At 37.4% G+C, this 25204-nt stretch overlaps 1 protein-coding gene across 4 annotated transcripts in view; it reads right to left on the minus strand.

The window, feature by feature from the left end:
• LRRC49 (leucine rich repeat containing 49) overlaps positions 1-25204 on the minus strand; it is a 152044-nt gene that overhangs the window by 77195 nt on the left and 49645 nt on the right. For all 4 annotated transcript variants that reach the window (XM_055320135.1, XM_055320136.1, XM_055320134.1 and 1 more), the window contains one exon: positions 25080-25141. In XM_055320135.1, coding sequence (XP_055176110.1) covers positions 25080-25141 — 62 coding nt within the window. The remainder of the gene's footprint in view (positions 1-25079; positions 25142-25204) is intronic.

Raw genomic sequence — 25204 nt, forward strand, 5'->3', positions numbered from 1 at the left:
CTTAATTACCTATTTAAATGCCCTATCTCCAAATATAGTCATACACTGAGGTACTGGGGGCTAGGACTTTAACATGTGAATTTTGGGGGACACAACTCAGTCCATAATACTTGTAAATAAATCTTTCTGTATTTTCTTCAGTTTGATACACATATCTGTACCTACCACTTTCTCTTTCTGAATCATGAACTGACAAAGGTATTTTTATCTCTTATAGAAATGATAGCTACAGGGCAGCCCCGGTGGCTCAGCGGTTTAGTGACTGCCTTCAGCCCAGGGTGTGATCCTGGAGACCCGGGATCGAGTCCCACGTCAGGCTCCCTGCATGGAGCCTCCTTCTCCCTCTGCCTGTGTGTCTCTGTCTCTCTCTCTCTCTCTCTCTGTCTCTCTCTCTGTAATGAATAAATAAATAAAATCTTAAAAAAAAGAAATGGTAGCTTTAGGGAAATGAGATTACATTTCATTTGCTATATAAATGAGACTGAGTGACTGTCAAGATTTCAGTGTGAAACTGGTATTGGTGAATAGAACATCATTTCCCCTAAGATTTCATCAGAACATTAAATATTCATCGTAGCACTTTTGACCTTCCCAATTTTAAATGCAGTAGCATAATGCAGCACTGTTTTCTCTTCATATTGGAACAACAGATTCTGACACCTCATTTCATATCATAGTCAAGCATAAGAATAACAATAAGAAGGATGTATTCATTCAGAAACCATGGGGTTTTCCTCTAAACTGAATGGCATTATCTCACGAGACTCCTGTGCATCAAATTCCTTCATTCATGAGCAACATAGCAATTTCTATATATTCAGGGTTTCAAGTAAGAACTCCAGTGCTGCTTCCCTAGCTGATGTGGGAATAGGTAAGGGAGTTTTAATTTCATGTTACAATCCTTTAGCTAGCTGTAGCCCTTGGGAAAAGGGATCTAGGTAAGTTTATTTGCAACTTTGTTTTAATTATTAATAGGAAAAAGGAAGATTTAAAGGGAGATTGGTGCTAAAAACAAAAAGATGAATAATAGAACAGGATTGAATTGCTACTCTAAAGGAATATATATATTACCAGAATGTAGTTTCCTTAACAGAAATACACACACACACACACACACACACACACACACACACACGAGGTAGACAGACGAAATGAATGTCCCAAACCCACCCTCTCTGGTTTGGTTCCATACCAATACAGAACTACTAAGAACAAATTACAGAAAACCAATGCCCCTAACATAACTAAAAGACAGAGAAGGCCCAAATATAAAGTTACCTGTAAACAGGTAATATGCAAGGGCAAATATGAGAAAAAAACTATGTAGAAGAAAGAAAAGAGGAGCTAGTGGTAAGTCTAAAACCAATGTAAAATCACCAGCAGAAGCCCACAGTAGGCACAACAAGATGGGAAGAGTGCTAGTAGATCTGAGCATGTACTACAAGGAAGGGACTTTAAGGAGCACATGATTCAAGGTGGCAGTCTTCAACAAGGCATTGCTTTTGACAAGGTAGAAAGTAGATGAGCTCTTTGGAGACCGGATGGTCAGAGTGAAAAGGGGCAAAGGGGGAATTTAGAGCTTTGCAAGATAAAAGAGAATCAAAATTTAAACATTTAAAAGGATATACAACCCCTTTTATATACACACACATACACAAACACCCCTCAACTGTGCTTTGTTGCACTGACAGAAGACACCCTTGATGGAAGATTCCTTTTTTTAAAAAAATTATTTATTTATTTGAGAGAGACAGAAACAGAGAACATGAGTAGGAGGGATAGTTAGAGGGAAAGAAAAAAGTAGACTCCACACTGAGTGTGGAGCCCAATGGGGCTCGATCCCAGGACCCTGGAATCATTACCTGAGTCGAAGGCAGACACTTAACTGACAAAGCCACCCAGCTATCCTTTCATGGAAGATTCTTAAAAATCACCCAAACCCACAAAATGAATTGAGAAAACCAGAATAAATATATAGAAAGCATTTTAAGAATAAAAATCAAATCTGCTGCCCTTCTCCAAAAAGAAACATGTAACACAACATTCCACACTATCACAAATCTTCAAGTAAGTGTCTGGAGCTGGGAAAATCTACCTTAAATTAGAAATTCAAAACTTTAAAGCAGATTGGACAATAAACAGGAAGAGGTGACAAGAGAGCTGATTGGACTTAGGAATAAAATGAAAAGAAAATCATTGTGCAAAGGTTAAAAATTACAAAGTCCCCAAGGGAGAGTAGATACAAATAAAATGTTACTAAGGGACACTGAAGAAAGCCAGAAAAAACCCAAGAGAATAAAAATGAAGCAAAGAAATAAAATGAGTCAGAAGTAAAGTAGTTGAACTAGAAGAAAAACAAAGAAGAAAACAAGTATGTGCAATTCGAGCTCTTAAATATAAAACCAAAACAATGGAACAGAACTAATACTTAAAACTATAACTCAAGAAAATTTTCTGGAAATAAGACCAAAACATACATATTGAACAGGTACCTTGGAAAAATGAATCAGAATGATGCATTTGAAAACATAACCTAACAAATTCTTAGACTTCAAAAATAAAAGAAAAAAATAAAAGGAACAAAACTGTAAGGACCTCTAGGCACAAAGATTAAAAGTGAAATTCAGATTGGCCTTGGAGGCCCTAAATACTACTTACAATGCAAAGAAATAATACAGCTATATATATATATATATATATATAAATTAAATCATTATAAAAAACTCAAAAGAATGACATGTCATGACATGAAAACTATATGAAATACAAATCTCTGTGTACAAAAATCAAGTTTATTTTAAAGATTTTATTTATTTATATATTTATTTATTATTTTTAAAGATTGTATTTATTTATTCATGAGAGACACACAGAGAGAGGCAGAGACCTAGGTAGAGGGAGAAGTAGACATCCCACTGAGCAGGGAGCCTGACCCTGGGATGGGGGGTAGAAGGGGAGGTGGGCCTGGATCCCAGACCCCTGGGATCATAACCTGAGCCGAAGGCAGACACTTAACTGACTGAGCCACCTAGGTGCTCTGGCTTTTATTTATTTATTTGAAGGAGAGAGAGTGTGAGTGACAGAGAGAGAGAGATAGAAAGAGAGAAAGAGGGATCCCTGGGTGGCGCAGCAGTTTAGCGCTTGCCTTTGGCCCAGGGTGCGATTCTGGAGACCTGGGATCGGATCCCACGTCGGGCTCCCGGTGCATGGAGCCTGCTTTTCCCTCTACCTATGTCTCTGCCTCTCTCTCTCTGTGTGTGTGACTATCATAAATAAATAAATAAATAAATAAATAAATAAATAAATAAATAAATAAATAAATAAATAAATAAATAAAATAAAATAAAATAAATAAAATAAATAAAATAAATAAAATAAATAAAATAAATAAAAGAGAGAGAGAGAGAGAAGGAGCAGGGGGAGGGACAAAGGGAGAAGGAAAAGCAGATTTCTTTTTGAGCAGAGAGCCTAACAGAGGGCTCGATCCCAGGACCCCAGGACTTTGACCTGAGCCAAGGCAGATGCTTAACAGACGCTCAACTGACTAAGCCACCCAGGTACCCCCATAAATCAAGTTTTATTGGAACACAGTGCTCCTCATCCATTTTGTATTGTTTATGTAGCACAAAAACAAAGTTAAGTAGTTGAAAGAGACAAGCTGGCCTCCAAAGAATCAGGGACATTATGCCAACCTAGGTTCTCTGAATGAACACACACACACAGGTTCACAGGGAAATTCTATCAAAACTTCAAAGATTAGATAGTACCAATGCTTCACAAATTGTTCAAGAGCACTGAAAATTAAGGAAAACTTACTAATTCTTTTTATGAAGCAAGTATAACATTGACACCTACATCTGTAAAAATAGTACTTTTAAACAAAAGAAAATGATAAATCAACATCACCTGTGGGTATTGTTACAAGAGTTTTAAATAAAATCTTAGGAAACAAAATTTAACTCCACATTAAGAAAATTATACAACCTGACCAAATGCTATCTATTCTAAAAGTACAATTTGCTCACTATTGGGAAATCTATATACTATACTATATTATGCTATATTAATAGATCTCAGGGAATAAAATCATATGGCTATCTCCACAGATACTGAAAAGGGCCTTTGAAAAATTTCAACACTTATTTTTTAAAGAAAACACTCCAGAAAATAGAAGTTGATGGATACTCTTTTTTAACATAATAAAAATATAAACAAATATATTTGTTTATATTTGTTATAAAAATGGAAACAAATATAAACAAAACAAAAACAGCTGGATATTTTACTTAATGTGGAAACATATGAGGCATTTCTGCTAAATCACAAGTAAGGCCAGTATGCCCGCTATTTCACTGCTAGTCAATATTTTACTGAAGGTAAAAGCCAATGTAATTAAATAAAAGAAATAGGGACACCTGGATGACTCTGGTTAAGCATCTGCCTTTGGCTTGGGTGTCCCAGGGTCCTGGGATTGAGTCCACCATTGGGCTCACCACAGAGAGCCCTGCTTCTCCCTCTGCCTATGTCTCTGCCTTTCTCTCCATGTCTCTCATGAATAAATAAAATTTAAAAGAAAAAGAAAAGAAAAAATTAAAAGTATAAGAATTGGGGAAGAAGTGAAACTATCTTTATTTGCAGATGACATACAGCATACCTGGAAGAACTATGCTGTCTAACTGATATGGTAGCCTTTAGACACATGTAGCTACTGAAGACTTAAAATGTGGCTAATGTGACTGAGAATTTAAATAATTAATTTTATTAACTTTGTTTAACTGTGGGATCCCTGAGTGGCTCAGCAGTTGAGCATCTGCCTTTGGCCCAGAGCATGATCCTGGAGTCCCAGGATCGAGTCCCACATTGGACTCCCTGCATGGAGCCTGCTTCTCTAGAGCCTGTGTCTCTGCCTCTCACTGTCTGTGTCTCTCATAAATAAATAAATAAAATCTTTAAAAAATTTTTTTTGTTTAATTGTATTTAACTTTTATTTAACTTATTAATTTTATTTTACACTTAGTGACATGTGACTAATGACCAAAATACTCAACTGAGCAGTTATAGAATATTTCTATTCTGTTCAGAAGGTTTTATCAGACAGTGCTGCCCTAGGGAATCAATGATAAAACTAGCCCAAACAATACAAGAATTCAGTAAGGTAGCAGAATGTAAAATTAACACAGAGAAATCTGTGTTAATAGCCTTCATATACGCAAACAATGACCCATTAGGAAACATAATGGTACAGACAACCTCCTTTTATAGTATCAACAAGAAAGATAAAATACTTATGAATAAATATAACAAGAAATGTGCAAAACCTATATGAGGAAAACTTCCAAACACACCTGAAAGACACATATGAAAATTTAAATAAATGGAAATACATCACTTTTTCTACAGAATGATTTAATATGAAAGATTAGTTCCCCAAGTTTATAATTTTACTGCAATCCCAATAGAAATACCAAAGCTTCTTTAAAAAAAAATATTTTATTTATTTATTCATGAGAGACACACAGAGAGAGGCAGAGGCACAGGCAGAGGGAGAAGCAGGCTCCATGCAGGGAGCCCGATGTGGGACTCGATCCTGGGTCTCCAGGATCACGCCAGGGGCTGAAGGCAGCGTTAAACCGCTGAGCCATCAGGGCTGCCCAATACCAAAGCTTCTTAATGGAGTTAGACAAGTTGATACTAAAGATAGAGAACCCCAAATCACTGGGGCAGACATGGACTTTTTAATAAATGGCTCTGGCGTAACTGAATAGACATGTGAAAAAAAATTAAATTAGCTCCAAACTCTACACTATGCAAGGATAATCTCCAAGTGGATCAGGGTTCTAATACAAACATTGGAAAGCACACAAGAAAAAATCTTGTGCAAATTCCTTTTTAGTACTCACTGATCTGCTGATTTCTGCAAAAAGGAACAACAGAAGGCTCACCCAGAATCTTATGAAATTGGCTTCCTATAGGTGTGTGTTGAAACAGAATGGAAAGAAGAATGGGGTTGGATGTGAGGTAGAAAGAATAGGAAAGTGACGGATCTCTGAGAGATACCTTTCTGTATGGTTTGAGCTTTGGTACCATGTCATTATTACACAAAGAGAAAAATAAACATTATCAAATTATAGGAGGGTTGAGGAGGAAAAAAACAACAAAAAATAAATACAAATGAAACAAATAAATCTTACTGTTCAAATGAATAACATAACCACCCTGAAAACTGTAGAGGACAGCTAACTCAATCAACTTCTGAACTTCTTTGATTGTATTTTCTGTGAAAGACACAACAGTGTAAATAAATATTGAACCCTGGTTAATAGTCTTTTTCCTCCCAGAGAAGTATGGGTTAGCAATTCTGAAACTATTTTCTATACATTAAAAAACTGACCAAATAAATAAATACATATAATGGGAGTCAATGTCAGAAGAAGTAGTTATAAACATGGTGGATTGCTAAAATAAGCCCAGTGGTAGTGGACTGTAACTGGAAGTTTCATGATAAAATTCATGGAGAGTGTCAGTATGAAGCCACAGCTTTTAGTATACACAGATAAATAAATGTATAGCACGCTCGCACACATACTATCCATTGAGAAAGCCTAGAAGCAAAGATACCACAGTAACCATGAACATCCTTAGCACTTAACTCTTGCTTTCTAAATACCATTTTCCACTAAAAGTAATGAAAACTGCTTAATTCCAAAGCCAGGGCTGCAGAAGATGATCCTGGAATATCCTGATGTGCTAGAAAGTAAGGAAGAGTTTAAAAAATGATGAGGACCTATCAAAAGAGGACAGGAGCCAGCTTGACAAATCTGGGATCTGGGAAAATCTGAGCAACAAAATGATTAATAACAAGGGCACCTGGGAGGCTTAGTCAGTTAAGCAAATGACTCTTGATTTTGGTTCAGGTCATAATCTCAGGGTTGTGAAACTGAGCCCTGGGTCTGGCTCCACACTCAGCAGGGAGTCTGCTTGAGATTCTCTCTCTCCCACTCTCTCTGCCCCTAGCCCCTGTGCTCCTGTGCATTCTTTCTCTTTCCAAAATAAGTAAACAAATCTTTTTAAAAAAATGAGTAATAATTGTAAATGATTATAACTTTGTCTTTCCCTGTATGTAAAAATTTTCTAAAAGGTAGTCACTTAGGAGTATAATTCCTTAGGGCTAAGAGTATGACTCCTAGTAAATACAAATGTATTTTAAGAGTTCACAACTTGAAAAGGCATGACTCCAAGGATTAATGACCTAGTAGCAGAACCAAAGCAGTCAGTGATGCACACATGTTTACCAAGAGTGCAAGGAAGCAAAAGTCGGACTGAGGCTCAGGTATGTGTGTGCTTATCCTTACAGCGTTCATATGTTTTTGAGGTGGGGTAGCAGAACCATGCTGTGGAAGAATAAAAGATCCCTAATATCTAGGTCAAGAAGACAGATGGCATTGTGAGGTGAGGCTGGGAGTAGAACCCTGAAGCGTGCACGCACGTGCACACAGACAGACAAAATGAGATGAAACAGCCCAACATGAAAGAGCTAGTGAACAGCTAGTCCCAACATTAATGTGAGCATAGGGATGAAAGGAAGAAATAAGTTTATTGGGCACCTATTATTAGGTGCTTCCCTTACCCTAGCAACAGAACACCTCTGTTCTGTAGTAAACCCAATCCACATACTGATCCCACCGCCCTCACTGCCCCAGGAGACAGGAAACATATGTCCCAGGCTTGAGCATTCAGTGTGCCCTAGATACCCCTAGCCAGAGTGATGAGTTCTGACTGGGCCCTTGACCTAAATAAGCACCATCAGAGTCCTCAGCAATAGGGCTTCCCAGGCTGTAACGTACATTTGAATCTTTTTAAAATGACAATTCTGATCCAGTAGGCTTAGGGTAGGGTTTGAGAGTCTGGATTTCTAATAAGCTCCCCAGCAATGCTGATGCTGCTGGTCCAGGGTCATACTTATGAACATTAAGGCCCTTCAGAAACCGTCTGCCAGAGTTATCAGGGAAGAAGTATTCTTTATACCAGAGCTGCAAAGCTGATGGACTGTGATTCTGGGCCTGTTGGCTTTTCTACAAAACGCAGGATGTGTTTGTTTTACATTTCTATCATCCAGTTCTTTGTGTGTTCTTGGTCATTAGATTATATTCACACTCATAGAAAACAGAAGCCATAAATGTGTCTTGTCACTCCCCACAATGCCTTTAGTGTTTTACATATAGAACTGCATAATCAGTGTTCTTCAACAACCAACTGGGAACCAATTTTAAATTCTTAGATGAAAGAAATTAAGAAGATATTTTAATGAAATTGTAAAGGAGGAGGAGGACCAGTTATTAGTTTCCATTCTCTGGATATCCTGAAGATAGCCCCAGATCCTGAACCGACGCAGCTATGAAACATTGACATCATTCTCAAAACCCCTCTAGTGAATCACTTTGGAAAATTAAAAGGGGACAGTCTGTAAGTGCAAAAAAGCAAGTCCCAAAGATAAGATCAAAGGAACTAGCAAAAAATATTATTAATCTCACAGATTTGTGCAGTGCTTTCTAAGAGATATCTAACCTAAAAACTATGGTCTCTAACACAAGGTCTACAAGTGACACTGTCAATTTCTTTTTAAGCCATGAAAAGAAGTTCTACCAAAAACAATTCTCAGAAATTAGCTGACAGTTTTGAACTACCCTTTTAAGGTATCTTAAGTCACTGTGATACCTTTTTATGTGCGCAGGACAAACAAGTCTAACTGATTCGCTTCCCTCCAAGGCAAGAATCCAGAAGTATCCTCCTTATTTACAAGGAATCCCAACTTGCAACTTCCTTACCTGGCTATAAACAAGCTTTCTTAAAGGATTAAATACCGTCTTCTTTCAACCAAGGCTTGATTATAAATACACTTTTAAGATCAAGCAATAATTTTCCTTCCTGACCAAGTTATATTTCAGCCCTTCATAAAACTCATCTTTAATACTAAAAACTAATATGGAGAAAACAACTAATTCAATCCATTTAATAATCTATTCACACCACACACACACACACACACACACACACACACACACACTTTCTAAAAGGTAAGCTCCCAAAAGTGCAAACACAATAATCATGGGTTCTCTTTCTTTCAGGCTACCCAGTCTCCAGGATGGGGGCGTTCTCAGCTCCACCCCTCTCAGAGGAGTAGCTGTTTTCCAATTTCTCTACCAGTGACACAGTGAGTCAAACATCCAATTCAGGACAGGTGTATTGGTAAGCCTGATTGTAGATGTATATCTAAACTACATTCTGTTATTTTGTACTCTATTTGTCTGATTTAATTGAAACATCTTTCAATTGGTTCAAAACTTAGAGCAGAAGAGAAAGAGTATGATTATCAATTATCCCTTCAAACATTAAAAGGAGCTTCCAAAGAACTACACAATTCTTATAAATTTATCCCTAATTTAACACAGCTTTTATTTTATTTTATTTTTTTAAATCTATTTATGATAGTCACACACACAGAGAGAGAGAGAGAGAGGCAGAGACACAGGCAGAGGGAGAAGCAGGCTCCATGCACTGGGAGCCTGATGTGGGATTCGATCCCGGGTCTCCAGGATCGCGCCCTGGGCCAAAGGCAGGCGCTAAACCGCTGCGCCACCCAGGGATCCCTAACACAGCTTTTAAATCACTTGTATTTTTCCATCACAAATAGGGGAAATATTTTTCTTTTGAAAGTGACATTGATCCTGAAATCTCACATACAGACTCAAGAATGAACTAAATGTAAACATATTTATTGCATGTGCTTTTGAAAAAAACATCCTAATAATTTAATCATACATCTGTAGTGTTTCCTTTTCACTTTTACCCATAATAAAATCTATGCTCAACTGGAGATTTCACCAGCTAGAGTTTTCTGATTTAGTTAGTCCTTTTCTTAGTCTCTTCAGTAAAAATTAGAATCTGCTAATCCAAAGTTTTTAAAACTATTTCTACAGGAAGATAAAGTAATAAAGAGAGAGCATGAACTTTTCTGAACAAATAATATCATACTGGAGAGGAGTTTAAAGAATCTAACATATTTTTTTAATCTAACATATTTTTAAGCCCATTTCTAAACTGTTCATTTTAAATACAGGAAGTCTTTTTAGAGAAACTATACACCTATACAGCCAATTCAGGATTCGATTATATAATTGTTTTCTAGCTACAGGAACATACTATTGTTAATTTAAAGGGAATTCATATCCTTTAAGAGCCAGATAGATAGCTGGCAAAGATGATATATAGGATGATAATCTGAAAATCTGATAGAAAACATTTGTAATTTGCAATGATAGTATGAGACTCACTCTCCCAGTGTAAACAACTATGGAACTGGACAAAATATACAAAACAAGCACTGAACAATAGGACAGCATAGGGCTGTGATCTTTGGAGAAGAGAGACACAAGAAAGCCACATTCAACTGGAGGCACTTTCCAGATCACAGCACAGGGAAGTGTAGTTAAAAAGAGAACATCGATTTCACTGGATGGATGAAATGGAGGTCAGAGTTTGGGTCTGTTGAGGCTGCTGGAATTTGCAGGGAAAAGAGGGAGCTACATAGAAAAGAAACTCTAGAAATCTGCACAGGGTTTTTTTAAATATTTGGCTGTATATCAGGATGCACTGACACAGAACTAGGCTCTCGGAAGCCCAGGGAAATAGAACTATTGAAGGGCTGGAGATGAAGAGTACCTAGAGGCCATGTGGAGCTGGAAGACACTGGGGTTTCAACCGGACACAGTGGAAAGACCTCACTGAACACTCAGGGTATGTAGCTGAGGCCCCAGAAAGGCTATGCTGTACGTGTACGGCTATTCTACATGGAAAAACAATGTGAAGATGTTCATGTTTCTGTATGACCAGGATTTTCTGAGAATAGAATGTTGGCACCTGGATCTAAGGATGATTATGTAGATAGACAACTCTGGAAAACAAGAAATTTGTCTCCCAGAGCTATGTGTTTATATTTCAAAAATTAATAATATCTGGAGTCATTTCTTTACATTTCAAAGGGTAATTGACCAAGAAGCCTTCTTTATCTCTTTCTCTCTCCCTCCCCCTTCCCCCTCCTTCTCTACAGAAGAAGCATAGCTGTAAAAGCAGCTCCTATACAAGCCAAGATTAATAATAACGTATTTCTGTATTTATATATATCATATATTTAATGTATATTTCTATATATTTCTATAGATTCCATATATTTCACATATCTTTTTAAAAATATTTTATTTATTTATTCATGAGAGACACACAGAGAGAGGCAGAGACATCGGCAGAGGGAGAAGCAGGCTTCCTGCGGGGAGCCCAATGCAGGACTTGATTCCTGGATCTAGGATCATGCCCTGAGCCAAAGGCAGATGCTCAACCACTGAGCCACCCAAGCATCCTTCACATATCTATTTCTATCTATATTTTATATTTTTCTATATCTCATAAATGTAATTCACATATATATGAAAATCAGGTGCATATTTCTGCTAGATTAGAAGGCTACCTTATTTTTGCACCAGATGATTTAAAAACTACCTCAAGCAAAGTCTCAGTTCTTTTTCAAGAAGCAACTTTGAATCTACTTAAATTTTTAAAAAATTATTTCACTGGAATCTTAAGTCACTGAAGACAGCCTTTGGGTTGGAATATCTTGTGACGTGTTACTAATAATCCTATTCCTGTGTAAAATAATCTTAAACTGTCTTCCTTGTCTTATTTACTTTTTAGCCATCTCTGTCCAAGAGGACAGCCATGATGAGTCCTCAGACAGCTAAACATGTTGAATACGGCTGTCAAGAATTATCCATGCATTTGCCTCTGAAAAGATAGGGGATATAATTACGTTGCTGTTAGGGAGACGGGATAAGGGATTACAGCTTTTGGAAAGTAGTATCTGGCCTCAGACACTTGAAGCGGAGATGGCCCAGGATGCTGGGGCACAAATGGATATACTCCAGTAAGTGATACTTTACTTGTCAATGCAGCAATCAAATGTAACTTAAAAAAATATCTGATATAGGGACGCCTGGGTGGCTCAGTGGTTTGCGCCACCTTCGGCCCAGGGCGTGATCCTGGAGACCTGGGATTGAGTCCCGCGACGGGCTCCCTGCGTGGAGCCTGCTTCTCCCTCTGCCTGTGTCTCTGCCTCTCTGTGTGTGTGTGTCTCTCATGAATGAATAAATAAATAAAATCTAAAAATATATATATATCTGATATAGACACAAAATGATCAAGGTGTGAATACGTCATGGTAATTTTTGGCCTTCAATAAAGAACACTAATTGTCATAAAAAAGAATTATCCATGAATATTGGAAAACGTCAGCTTCAGACTTGGGTTCTATTTATTCATTAATGAAAACAATAACGATTACACGTCTGCAAGGTACAAAATATGACCAATACAATGATAAGTGAAATGTGGTCTAACTGGATACATATAAAAAAACTATTACAGGTACCAGAAAAAGGAAACAATTCTCCTTGTTTGGGTGTGGAATGGATGATGAAGGATTAAGAGAAGCTCCTCCAGGTAGAAGTATGTATTTGGGGTTCTGGTATAATTAATTTTGAGCTTCGTTTTTTCCTGAAGCAAACCGATCAATGTGTTCAGTCCTTTTTTTTAATTAAAAAAAAAGTATTTATTTATTCATGAGAGACACACAGAGATAGGCAGAGAAATAAGCAGAGGGAGAAGCAGACTCCATGCAGGGAACCCGATGTGGAACTCGATCCCAGGACTCCAGGATTACGCTCTGAGCTTCATGAAGGTAGACACTCAACCAATGAGCCACTCAAGTGTCCCTGTTCAGTCCTTTCAATATCTGTCCACTTACCTTTGTTTTAAATGTGGATGTTCACTATATTTGGGATTTTTATTATGAACTATTTCAAACCCCGTTTGGAAGTATTTCTATAAGACAAGTACAAGGAATAGCACTCTAGGAAACTACTTAAATACCTTAAATTTATTTCTAAAAGCATTTTGGCTTTAATCTATTTATACCTTAAGTTTGTTTCTGAATATACTTTGTATTTCCCTACATTTGTAGAACAAAACAGGAAATTGCAAAACATATTTTGGTCTTATTTATCATAGTTGTTTGTTTCTGAAGCTAGAAACAACCACCCAATATAATATTTAATCATAAGTAATTTTAAGACTCAAAATTCCCCTTTGCAATATGCACCAAAAATTTTCTTGCAACCTCTAGAACCATTGCATTAACAACAACAACAACCCAAGAAGGCCTTTGATACATCAATGCTTTTAAAAATATTGATTCACTTTCCCCAATAGCTATCAGTTTCTCAACTGTGTACATGTGAGCCCAACTGAGATGAGGTTTGTAAACAGCCTGCTCACAAGTCCTTAGCTTAATGTGAGTTCAAGAATTCTTCCTCTGACACATAGATAAATGGAACAAAATAGAGAACCCAGAAATGGGCCCTCAACTCTATGGTCAACTAATATTCAACAAAGCAGGAAAGACTATCCACTGGAAAAAGGACAGTCTCTTCAATAAATGGTGCTGGGAAAATTGGACATCCACATGCAGAAGAATGAAACTAGACCATTCTCTTACACCAGACACAAAGATAAACTCAAAATGGATGAAAGATCTAAATGTGAGACAAGATTCCATCAAAATCCTAGAGGAGAACATAGGCAACACCCTTTTTGAACTTGGCCACAGCAACTTCTTGCAAGATAAATCCATGAAGGCAAGGGAAACAAAAGCAAAAATGAATTATTGGGACTTAATCAAGAAAGAAAGAAAGCTTCTGCACAGCAAAAGAAACAGTCAACAAAACTCAAAGACAACCTACAGAATGGGAGAAGATATTTGCAAATGACATATCAGATAAAGGGCTAGTATTCAAGATCTATAAAGAACTTATTAAACTCAACACCCAAAATACAAACAATCCAATCATGAAATGGGCAAAAGACATGAACAGAAATTTCACCAAAGAAGACACAGACATGGCCAACAAGCACATGAGAAAATGCTCCACATCACTTGCCATCAGGGAAATACAAATCAAAACCACAATGAGATCCCACCTCACACCAGTGAGAATGAGGAAAATTAACAAGGCAGGAAACCATAAATGTTGGAGAGGATGTGGAGAAAGGGGAACCCTCTTGCACTGTTGGTGGGAATGTGAACTGGTACAGCCGCTCTGGAAAACTGTGTGGAGGTTCCTCAAAAAGTTAAAATAGAACTACCCTATGGCCCAGCAATTGCACTGCTGGGGATTTACCCCAAAGATACAGATGCAGTGAAATGGCAGGACACCTGCACCCTAATGTTTATAGCAGCAATATCCACAATAGCCAAACTGTCGAAGGAGACTAGGTGTCCATCGACAGATGAATGGATAAAGAAGATGTGGTTTATGTATACAATGGAATATTACTCATTAGAAATGATAAATACCCGCCATTTGCTATGACGTGGATGGAACTGAAGGGTATTATGCAGAGTGAAGTAAGTCAATCAGAGAAGGATAAACATTATATGGTCTCATTCATTCAGGGAATATAAAAAATAGTGATAGGTATTAAAGGGGAAAGGAGAGAAAATGAGTGGGAAATTATCAGTGAGGGAGACAGAACATGGGAGACTCCTAACTCTGGGAAACAAACAAGGGGTAGTGGAAGGGAGTGGGTGGGGGGGATGAGGTGACTGGGTGACAGGCACTGAGTGGGGCACTTGACGGGACGAGCACTGGGTGTTATATGTTGGCAAATTGAACTCCAATAAAAAATATACAAAAAAAAAAAAAGAATCCTTCCTCTGAGAATAACACTCATACATATACACACAAATATTACCTCCACACTAATAAAAATGAAACTTTATGATGACAGTAAGTATTTGGAAAACTTCCAGTGAAGTTTCCTTATAATGTTATAAATAAAATCCATGACAGCACTTCTATGTACTTTTGAACTACAGAACTGACGTTTTAAGTGATTATGAGTGCTGATACAAATAGGGAAACATAAGACTGTTATAATAATAAAAAGGAACTGCTAACCACTTGATTCTTTTCTGCCTTTCCCTCCTTCAAAGGTATGACAAAAGAAATAATTACCACAAACATATAAAGAGACCCCAGTTTCCCTACTGCCTTGTACCTTTTGTCCCCTTTTCTTTCTTCTTTAGTATCTACCACCCCTGCCCTATGAACTCGGGCTCTTCAATAAACCACAAGGTTTGCAAAAACAGTCCTCAGAAAATATATTCTAGGGGCACCTGGGTGCCTCAGTCAGTTGAGAATCTGCCTTTGACTCAGGTCATGATCCTAGGGTCCTGGGATCGAGCACCATGTCAGGCTCCCTATTCAGTGGGGAGCCTACTTCTCTCTCTCCCTCTGCCTGCCACTCCCCCTGTTTATGCTCTCTCTGTCAAATGAATAAATAAAATCTTTAATAAAATAAAACAAAATAAGAACAAAAATACGTTGTTATGGAGTCCTCAAGCAAGAGGCATGAAAAAAGGAATAACCCCCAAGCACTAGTGGAGGGTAAAGTGGAAAACTGTTGCCTATGGTTAAACAGCAAGATCCCATAGTCATCTTTCCAATATGCTATACAACCTCTGATTCTGCTTCAGTTGGAAAGTCACCTGGTTTTCAGGTGTTCCCTAACAACACATCTGAATGAAGGCTTTATTTTTTTTAATTTTATTTATTTATTCATGAAAGAGAGAGAGAGAGAAAGAAAGAAAGAAAGAGAGAGAGAGAGAGAGAGAGAGAGAGAGAGGCAGAGACACAAGCAGAGGGAGAAGCAGGCTCCATGCAGGGAGCCCGAATGTGGTACTGGGGTCTCCAGGATCATGTCCTGGGCTGAAGGCGGCGCTAAACCGCTGAGCCATCCAGGCTGCCCTGAATGAAGCCTTTAGTCTCTATTCATGTCACTTAAGTAATTTTCTCTTAGCAGTAAAATCAATATGCAATGCAAAATTATAAGATATAAAGCAGGGGCTTAGTTGGAAGAGCATGTGACGATCTTGGGATTGTGAGTTTGAGCCCCATGTTGGGTATAGAGATTACTTAAATAAAAAAAAAAACCTTTATTTAAAAAAAAGGAGATATAAAGCAAATATACTGTTAACTTAAAAATGTTGCTTAAAGCAAAAAATTATAGAATTTACAACATAAAATACTATAAAGGTATATAAGACATATAGAAAAAAGATTGGTTTCTAATGCTCACTTATGTATAGAACACTGATGGGATAATCTTATAAATGTCAATGTATGAATGGCAGTAACTAAGTTCCCTTAAATGAGAAAAAAATCTCCAATGTGTTCAATAATATTGCCATGTGACAAGAGTACATGGTATCATGGTGTTAATATTCCACCTGTAAGGCACTAATCTGCCTAGCCTGAGATCAATACTTAAAACAGACATAAAGAAAAAGTCATTTTGATTGTAACAAAAAAAAAATAAAACCATAGAGAAAATCAACTAACTAAACTGTGTAATCCTTTACTTAGGGTAGAAAAATACAACAAGACTTTATTGTAGAATGCAGAGTATTACAAATAGCATGGTCATCTACAAGCTGAATGTCCTAAAAGCAATGAAAAAAATGTGATAAATTAATTTTTAAAATTTTTATATTTTATAGTATTTTAGAATAATTCATACTTTTAATTTCTAAATGGAAAAGTCACTTGTAATAAGGCAATATTGAAATAAATTGTGTATGGGAGATTACATACAATTTTAGTAAAAGTTCCATGCTCTAAATAAATTTAGATCCAATATTATGTCAACTCGAAACATGATAAAACAAATTTATCTTACCTAAAGTCTGTTTTTCTGAAGTGATGGAATGAATCTGTTATTAGTTGTGGACTTTTGTTCATCTAATTTCTTTCTGAAAGAAGTGAAAAGCTACATCTAGGCCGGAAGATCAGATGCTAAGGGACTGGGCCTTAGCATACACTAGAGGTTTTCCTTATTGCAGAGGAGTAAAACAGCAATGGGAAGGAAGGAAGGAAGGAAGGAAGGAAGGAAGGAAGGAAGGAAGGAAGGAAGGAAGGAAGGAAGGAAGGAAGGAAGTCCCTATCTTTAGAGCTTTTTTGTAGATCCTCTTTAGATGATGCCTATCACATTTAGAAAATGCAATTAAGGGATCCCTGGGTGGCGCAGCGGTTTGGCGCCTGCCTTTGGCCCGGGGCGCGATCCTGGAGACCCGGGATCAAATCCTACGTTGGGCTCCCGCTGCACGGAGCCTGCTTCTCCCTCTGCCTGTGTCTCTGCCTCTCTCTCTCTGTGTGTGTGACTATCATAAATAAATAAAAATTATAAAAAAAAGAAAATGCAATTAAATGTTTGTGTGAAGGTGAATCACATGTCAACCATCAAGCAAACACTTCATAGAAAACCGAAATAGGAAATTTCCTTGGCAAGTATGTAGTCATTTCTTAAATTTAAAACTTTTCCTAGGAGGCAGTCAGAAAAGATCTGTCAATAGTTGGTTTCTGTGTTATTCTATTTATTTGTTTTATTCAGTTAGTAAGAAGACTGGCTTATTGTTGGTTACCTATTAACTTGAGCCAGAAAGGGGGAAAAAAAGTGAAGGCATTCTAACAGTTCGCTGGATACCAGAACTAACAAAATTTAATTTCCTTAAGCCAAAACAACATAAGCAGCACCTCCAACCCTGGAAAGTACGAGAGTAAAGCCTCAACTATAGGATCACTTTAAGTAATAACCTGAGTTCACAGCAACTTCCAATACATTCTGTAGGTCAGTTAAATAATTTACTCCTGAAAATATCAACTGGTACTGAAAGAGAAAACTGCAGGATGATCTGAGTTTCTCTCATTTGGTTTCTTCCTAGACATAGAATTAATTTGGTATGCCTAACCAAGTTGAAATAGAGCTTGAAAAAAAATGCAGAGAATGATTCCCTTGATAAAAGTAAAATTATAAGCCACTTCTCATAAATTTGGAAAATAGCCTGGAAGATACTCTGGCCCTGAAGAATAATGATGAAGGGAAAGTCACAATCAAAAGCTTGCAGTTTGGTGAGCTTCAGTCATACTACAATTACTAAAAGAGATCATTAGAGAACCTGTAACAGTATCCTTGCCCCCCAAAAGAAAATGGAATCCTAGCTTAAAATTTTCAGTGGCATCATAAAGAAAAAGCAGTTCAAATGGCATTGTCCTACTAAGAGAGGGGAAGGAGGTAGGAGAGGCCCACACTGGGCAGTTTTTTATTTTTCAGTTTTATTATTTTTTTTTAAATGCCCTATAGATACTGCAACTCCTTCTTGCCTGTACCCTGGGGCTGATCACACCCATGACTCTACTTGAGACAACTCATCTAACAGGAAAGTTCTACAGATTTTCCTCTATTCTAGAAGTTCTGGACAAGCTCTTTACTGACAAACCAATAGATTGACCTAGAAGCCAGAAACAACCGCCAAGAGACTTGACCGCTTAAGTCTTTAAATCTTACCTGTCCATGCATTAAACATAGTCTAAATGACTTAGTAATGGCATGAAAGAGGATCCATCAAAACAAGTTCTGAAACCACAGAGAGAAATATTTCTACTTGAGGAATTAAACTAATTCTTCTTGAAAAAAATTTTTAAAGATTTTTTTCTATTTATTTGACAGAGAGAGACAGAGAGAGCATTTGCAGGGGAGGAGGGTCAGAGGGAGAGGGAGGAGCAGACTCCCCTCTGAGCAGGGAGCCCCATGTAGGGCTCAATCCCAGGACCCTTGGATCACAACCTGAGCCAAAGGCAGAAGCTTAACCAGCACACCTCTTGAAAAATTTTTGATACAACAGTAATATTATTTACATAGTAGATGCTGGAGGGATACAATGGGCGCTTTAGATATGTTCCTCTGCCTTTGTCAAGTTTATAGTCTAGCAGGGAGAACAATATAAAAAGAAAGTTCAGGTATGCCTCAGTGGCACATTTAGCTGGGTGTTCAAAGTTTGGTTTCAGCTCAGGTTATGATCTCAGGGTCATGATACGGAGTCCTGGGTGGGGCTCTGGACTTAGCGTGGAGTCTGCTTGAGATTCTCTCTCCCTCTCTCTCTGCTCCTCTCCTTCAATGCTCTCTTTCTCTCCCTCTAAAATAAATAAATCTTTAAAAAAATAAATAAAAAATGCAATAAACTATGGAACTACAATAATTATAGAAATATAGGAAGCTATGAGGAAAACACATAGCAGACCCCATGTTATTGTTCAAGCTTTGTAAACTCAATCCATACTGAGAAATACATCGCAACCCAGTCCCCACATATTTATAGTAAAATAATATATACACACAAACTCATGCATAAACATATCCATGTATAATTAAAACTGGAAAATTTTCATGAAACAATATTTGTCCCAAAAATGTGGGACAAACTCTGATATTTTCTATTTCATTTTTATTTTCCCAGACTTAACCACAAGATTGATTTTAGGATCCCTGTATGAGTTTTGACCCGAAGATTGAAAAATACAGACCAATGATATTTTTAAGTGAGCTACAAGATGTAAATTCCTGAGCCCCACTGAAAACTACTGAATGAATTAGAATCCATGGATGATGGGCCAGGAAAGCTGCACTTTAGCAGGCTCTCCAGATAATTCTTAAGCATATTAAGGTTTGAGAACCCTTGGTACCACTTAAACCCAAATCTGGAAGATGATCAAGAGTTATTCAGGTACCAGGCAGGTAGAAAAATGTTATTGCCAGAAGCCATGGCATATACAAAGACCAAGTGGGCAAGGGGGAGCATGCTATGTTTAAGAAAGTTCAGTGGAACAAGAGTCCAGAGCACTATGGGAAGGAAATGAAGGTGGAGAGGTAGGCATGGCTCATTCTGCAAGTTTCCTCTTCTAGTATGTTCCATACTACCTCAAGAATAATTTAAAGGAAGAAAATTTTGAAAATGCTACAGCATGAATGAACTTTGAGGACACTAAGCTAAGTGAAATGAGCCAGACACAAACAGACAAATACTGTATAATTCCACTTATATGAGGTATCTAGGGCAATCACATTCACAGAGACAGAAAATTGAATGATGATTGCCAGGGCTGGGGGAGAGAAGAAAGGAGAATTGTTTAACGGGTACAGAGTTTCAGTTTTATAAGATGAAAGAGTTCTGGAGATTGGCTGTACAACAATGTGAATGTAACACCAATGCACTGTATATTTAACAATGATTAAGATGGTACATTTATATGTATTTCACCACAATTTTAAAAAAGGAACACATAAGACCAAGAGTCCTGAGCTGATATTTGATCCTCACTAGTATCTGACTCATTTCCCAGTGATACTGAATCTGTCCTCCCTCAGTTCTACGAGCAATAGCAACCATTTCCTTTTAGGCAATCAAGACACTAGAATTATAAACCCTTCTTCTTCCTTTTGTTTTTTGTTTGTTTTTGTTTTTGTTTTTTTTAAAGCTTGTAAAAACTTTCTACATTGGAGAATGAAAGGAAAGAGACTGGAGAGAAGAATCGATCCCAACTTAACCTTGTAATGAAGAGCAGTGCCCTGAAACCATCTCAGTCAAAGAGATGAAGCTGATGAAACACTACAGTTCTTGGCTAAAGATCATAAACTACCTCCTGAGGGTCACAAATATTTACTTTATCCTTGACAAATATTTCTGTTTATAAAGCTTTTCCTCATGAAGGGAAATTTTGCATGATGCCTATGTTAATACAGTCTCATTTTGGGGTGTCATAATTCACTGGCTCCCAAATCTAGCAGTGAGATGCACATCAGAATACCTTGAGAAGCCTTAAAAAATTACAGATCCCTGGCTCCACTCCAAATCTACTGGAGGAGATTATCCAGCAGTGAACCAGTGACTATGCATTTTTAAAGCTTCCAAGGATATTTTTACGTGTAGCCTATTTGGGGAAAATCACTCAAAGAAAAGACAGTTATGAGAATGGCTGCCTAAACACATGCACTTACCTCTCTCCACCCTCTCAAAATCTCTTTGAAATGAATGAACATAAAAGTATGAAAATATCCATAGCAGTACTAGAAAACCAGGAAGTTCCATCAGCAGACCAGAACACTAAGGAATTTCTGGAAGATATAAAGCAGATGGAATCAGTAAAACCCCAAATTGCTAAAAGCCTAAAATGAACAGAATCATTTACATTGTAAATGTTGCCAGCAGAACCTTAGAATATTCCCAAGATCAGAGGCAGCAAGTGTTGGCAGCAGATGTGGGTCAGCTGTCCGATAATTTTTGAAGCCTTTGGTAACAGTTTTCCAGCATCTCACTCTCAGAGTAGCTGCCTTGTGAATTGTCCCAAGGTTGACCATGACGAGAGAGGAAAGGCACTGTTGTAGGTAAATTCTAGAGGCCCCATTCCCAGAAGGTAAGTTTCTTGTACATCCAACTGGGTCAATATCCTGCCTCCTCCCTACTCTACGTCCTCTGTAGACAGAGATCTTATACTCATAATTTACATTCATGGTGATTTTTTTTAAATTACTGCTGAAAAACAAATCCATCTAGACTCTCATTTGTAAATATGAGCTACCATCCAAAAATCAAAGAAATAAAGAAACCAAAAAAGAGCATTTTTGTTTGTTTTTGTTTGAAGAATACAGGATTAACTCTGAGGGGAAAAAAGTAAATTCTAGAAATCAAAGAAAACTTTCTCTCATCCATAAACTAACATAAGCCATTATAAACAAATGTAATCAGACTACTCAGAAATTGAGATCATGAAAGCCAAGAAAAACAAAATAGACAGATAAGCACCTCAGAAGAAGAGGTAAATAATGGAATGATCATGTCTGAAGAATGAATTAGATATAACGGATCCCCTTGGTTAACCACAGAATATTAGTCTCACAGTGATCATCCTAAAATGTACTGTGGGCTAGAGGAGGGCCTGGTGGGGAGGAAGAGAGGGAGAGACAGGACCTCACTGCAGGTTCAGAGAGGGTAGACAAGGTGAGTCTACCATGAGCCTTCTGCATCAACTCTGCCCAGCTTGTGCCCTCTACCTGGAATATCCAAGTACCTTTCACTCCACTAAGGCCTACTCTTCTCTTAGCATTAAGTCCAGGTACCATTTCCCTGAGGGAAAGCTTCCTTTACTTCCCTTCCCCAGGCTTATTTACATTTTCTAATATCCCCATAGATCACCACCACTAAGTTTAACTCACTAAATAATTACCTATTTGTGTCTCTGCCTTCTCAGCTTTGAGGAATATTTTAACCAGAAGCACTGGTTCTATTCAGCTACAGAGACATGGATATATGTCATTCATTCTCTAAATACATCTTGCATGCCTACTGGTAGTGCTAAATGCACTGATCTAATAGCTTCAGGAAAACATACAAAAAGGGTTCTGTACACGTGACATTAAATATAGGCACCTATTTGCCCCATTTTGGAAGTCTGTATTCAATAGGGTGCCATCACATTTTGGAACTTTCTGAATTTCCACCAGGTACCTAATAGTTCATGCAAATGGACCTCTAAGAATCCAACAATTGAGTCAAAAATTAGGAAGCCCAACTATATAACAGTCAGTATATTATTGTCTCCTTGAAATGGATATACAATTAATTGGATGTTTTCATTTGCTGAATATTATCTGTGAGTTTTCCAGAGGGAGTCTTAAAGGTACTTTCAGCTTTATGCTGCTGTTTTTACTCTTCTTGACCTCTGTTACTCCTGGACCACAGAACTGTAAAACCAGGCAACTCTATTATGCCAGGACTGTTAGCAGGACACTGGGGTCCTGGTAGATAATATAGTTATCACTACAAATCATCTGATGCCCAGCTATCTGAGATATTTGTGTCCTGAGTAAAGCTAACAAATGTTTTCAAGGCTTGCACTCTCCGATTTTTTTTCCCCAGAAGATCAAATCTAATCTATATGCCATCTCCTGGACCACATGTGTCAACAGGAACAGAACAGAAAATGTCCCGAGCCTCAAAAGCAGATGAGCTGCAAGTACAAAAGTAAGGTGTGCTAAGTCTATGTAGAAACACAGAGAAAATAATTAGTAAGAAAATGAAACCACTAAAATTGTCAACTCACCACTAGCTCAATTTCTTGGGAAATCATGCTTTTTAAAGAAAGTTATAAAAGATGGAGGAGGACTGTGAAGCATATGGCATTGATTACCTTTAATCACCTCTACAAAGCAAATATTCCTTAATGACAATGTGACAATAGCCAAAGGATATATCATATATATGATGGATACAATTTTTCTCTGCTAATTTTTCTCCTTAAGGCACAAAAGATAATTGACTTGGGGTATATGAAAACTAGAGGTCCAACTTACAAAGTAGAATACAGAATCAACACGTTTATTATCAAGCAGTATAGCTTTTCACAGCTCATGGAACACCTACCGTGGCTAAAATAAAACTAAAAATGTTTTTTTATAAAAGAAAGTTATCAATACTAATCCCATTAATCATATCTTTGTCTTGCTGGGTGGGTAAAATTCCTTTCCAGGTTGAGAAGAACATTCCTTAAATATAAGCAATTCAAACCAACTCCCTACAGAGCCAGGAGCTCAGAAGTTCAAGTATCCTGGGGACCTGGGAACACCATAGCTCCTGTACACCTAAATTTGTATCTCTCTTTAAGTACTCCCCACAATTGAGATAAAAAGCAAAAGTAATGTGTTCCACCATAATTTGAGGGAATCTAAGGGTTTCTAGCACCTTAAATAGGGAATTTTGTGACAATGAGACACTATCTTCTCAAAATAGTTGTTAATGGTCTTCAGGTAGAAATTCCCTAAAGAAAATTAAGTATCCCTTTCACTGTCATTGAAAAGAAATTCTACCTCCCCAACAAACTGGAAAGACCCCTGGAACAGTATTCAGCATAAGCTGAAAAGAATATGAAAAATCTTTCAGAAAACTTCAATATTTTTTCCACAGAAGAGGAGAGACAGAATAAGGGTATTTTCTTTGAAATAATGTCTATATGCAAAGTGCACTATCTGTATTTAATCTCTTACTTTTAGAGATACAGCACAGAGATATGGGGTTAGCACTTAGATCTGATGGGAAGAAAAAATCTGCAAACCAAAAAATGCACAAAAACTAAACTTTTTTTTTTTTTTAAGTTTTATTTACTTATTTTAAGTAAGCTCTGTGCCCAATTTGGGACCTGAACTCATGATCCTGAGATTGACAGTCACATGCTCTACTGACCTAGCCAGCCACATGCCCCTAAACTGGTTCTTAATAATCAGAAGTATAGATCTTGAGCTGGGGAAGAGACTGATTCTGAACTCTTTTATACTTCTATAAAAGCTGGTTCAAAGAATAGCCTTGAGGTTAAACTAAAGAGGGGTAGTTACAAAGCATAGTTCAAACTGAGTGGCTGGGGGAAAGAGGAGTAGCAAAGACTGAGGGCAGGAGTAGAGGTCCTTCTGCTTTGAAAAGTCTGACTGCCTGTCTCAACTCCAGTTCTGAAATCTTGCACATTGACACTGAATGAGACAGCATCACAATGTAAAGGATTATATGCTTTAAATCTTTGGAAGACAAAAATGTATGCATATACTCTGGTATACAGTCTCTTAGCAGCATTAGTTCTAAGTAGGGATAGCAAGTTAGAAGTTACAGCCCAATTAGCAAGAGGCTCAGTGACAAATATAGCCTGCTATATCAAAATTGCTTAGTAGCTATACAGATTGTAGATGATAATTTATGGAAGAAATTCTAATTCAACTGACTGGTGCAGTAAGTGTCAAACAAAGGACAGCAAAATATATGTTGAAATTTCCACATACACATTTTCCAGAAGAGCCACCCTAAAATATAATTAAATAAAAAGAACATGCTATACTAATTTCATCATTTAGCATTAGTCTCTCACCCGCACCAGAGCTTTGTTTTTCCATGAAGAACTTTGTCATATGGCCCTATTGTTTTCAAATTTAAAATCTTAATGACAATAAGGCTTTCCAAGGTGCTTATAATCCTCATTTAAAGCACTAGACCCCACACAGTCAGGTTATTAATAAGTGACAAATTGGGAGTTTCCACTTACGTAGAGATATTGTTGAAGCTGAGAAACAGACGTTGGAGGCAGGGCAAATTATCCACATCTCTCTAGAAGGAAACAGAAAGCAAAAATTTATCAGCTGAAAGAAAAAAAAACATAAATATTTTCTT

This window comes from Nyctereutes procyonoides, unplaced genomic scaffold, assembly GCF_905146905.1.
Source record: "Nyctereutes procyonoides isolate TBG_1078 unplaced genomic scaffold, NYPRO_anot_genome, whole genome shotgun sequence".
NCBI classification, from domain to species: domain Eukaryota; kingdom Metazoa; phylum Chordata; class Mammalia; order Carnivora; family Canidae; genus Nyctereutes; species Nyctereutes procyonoides.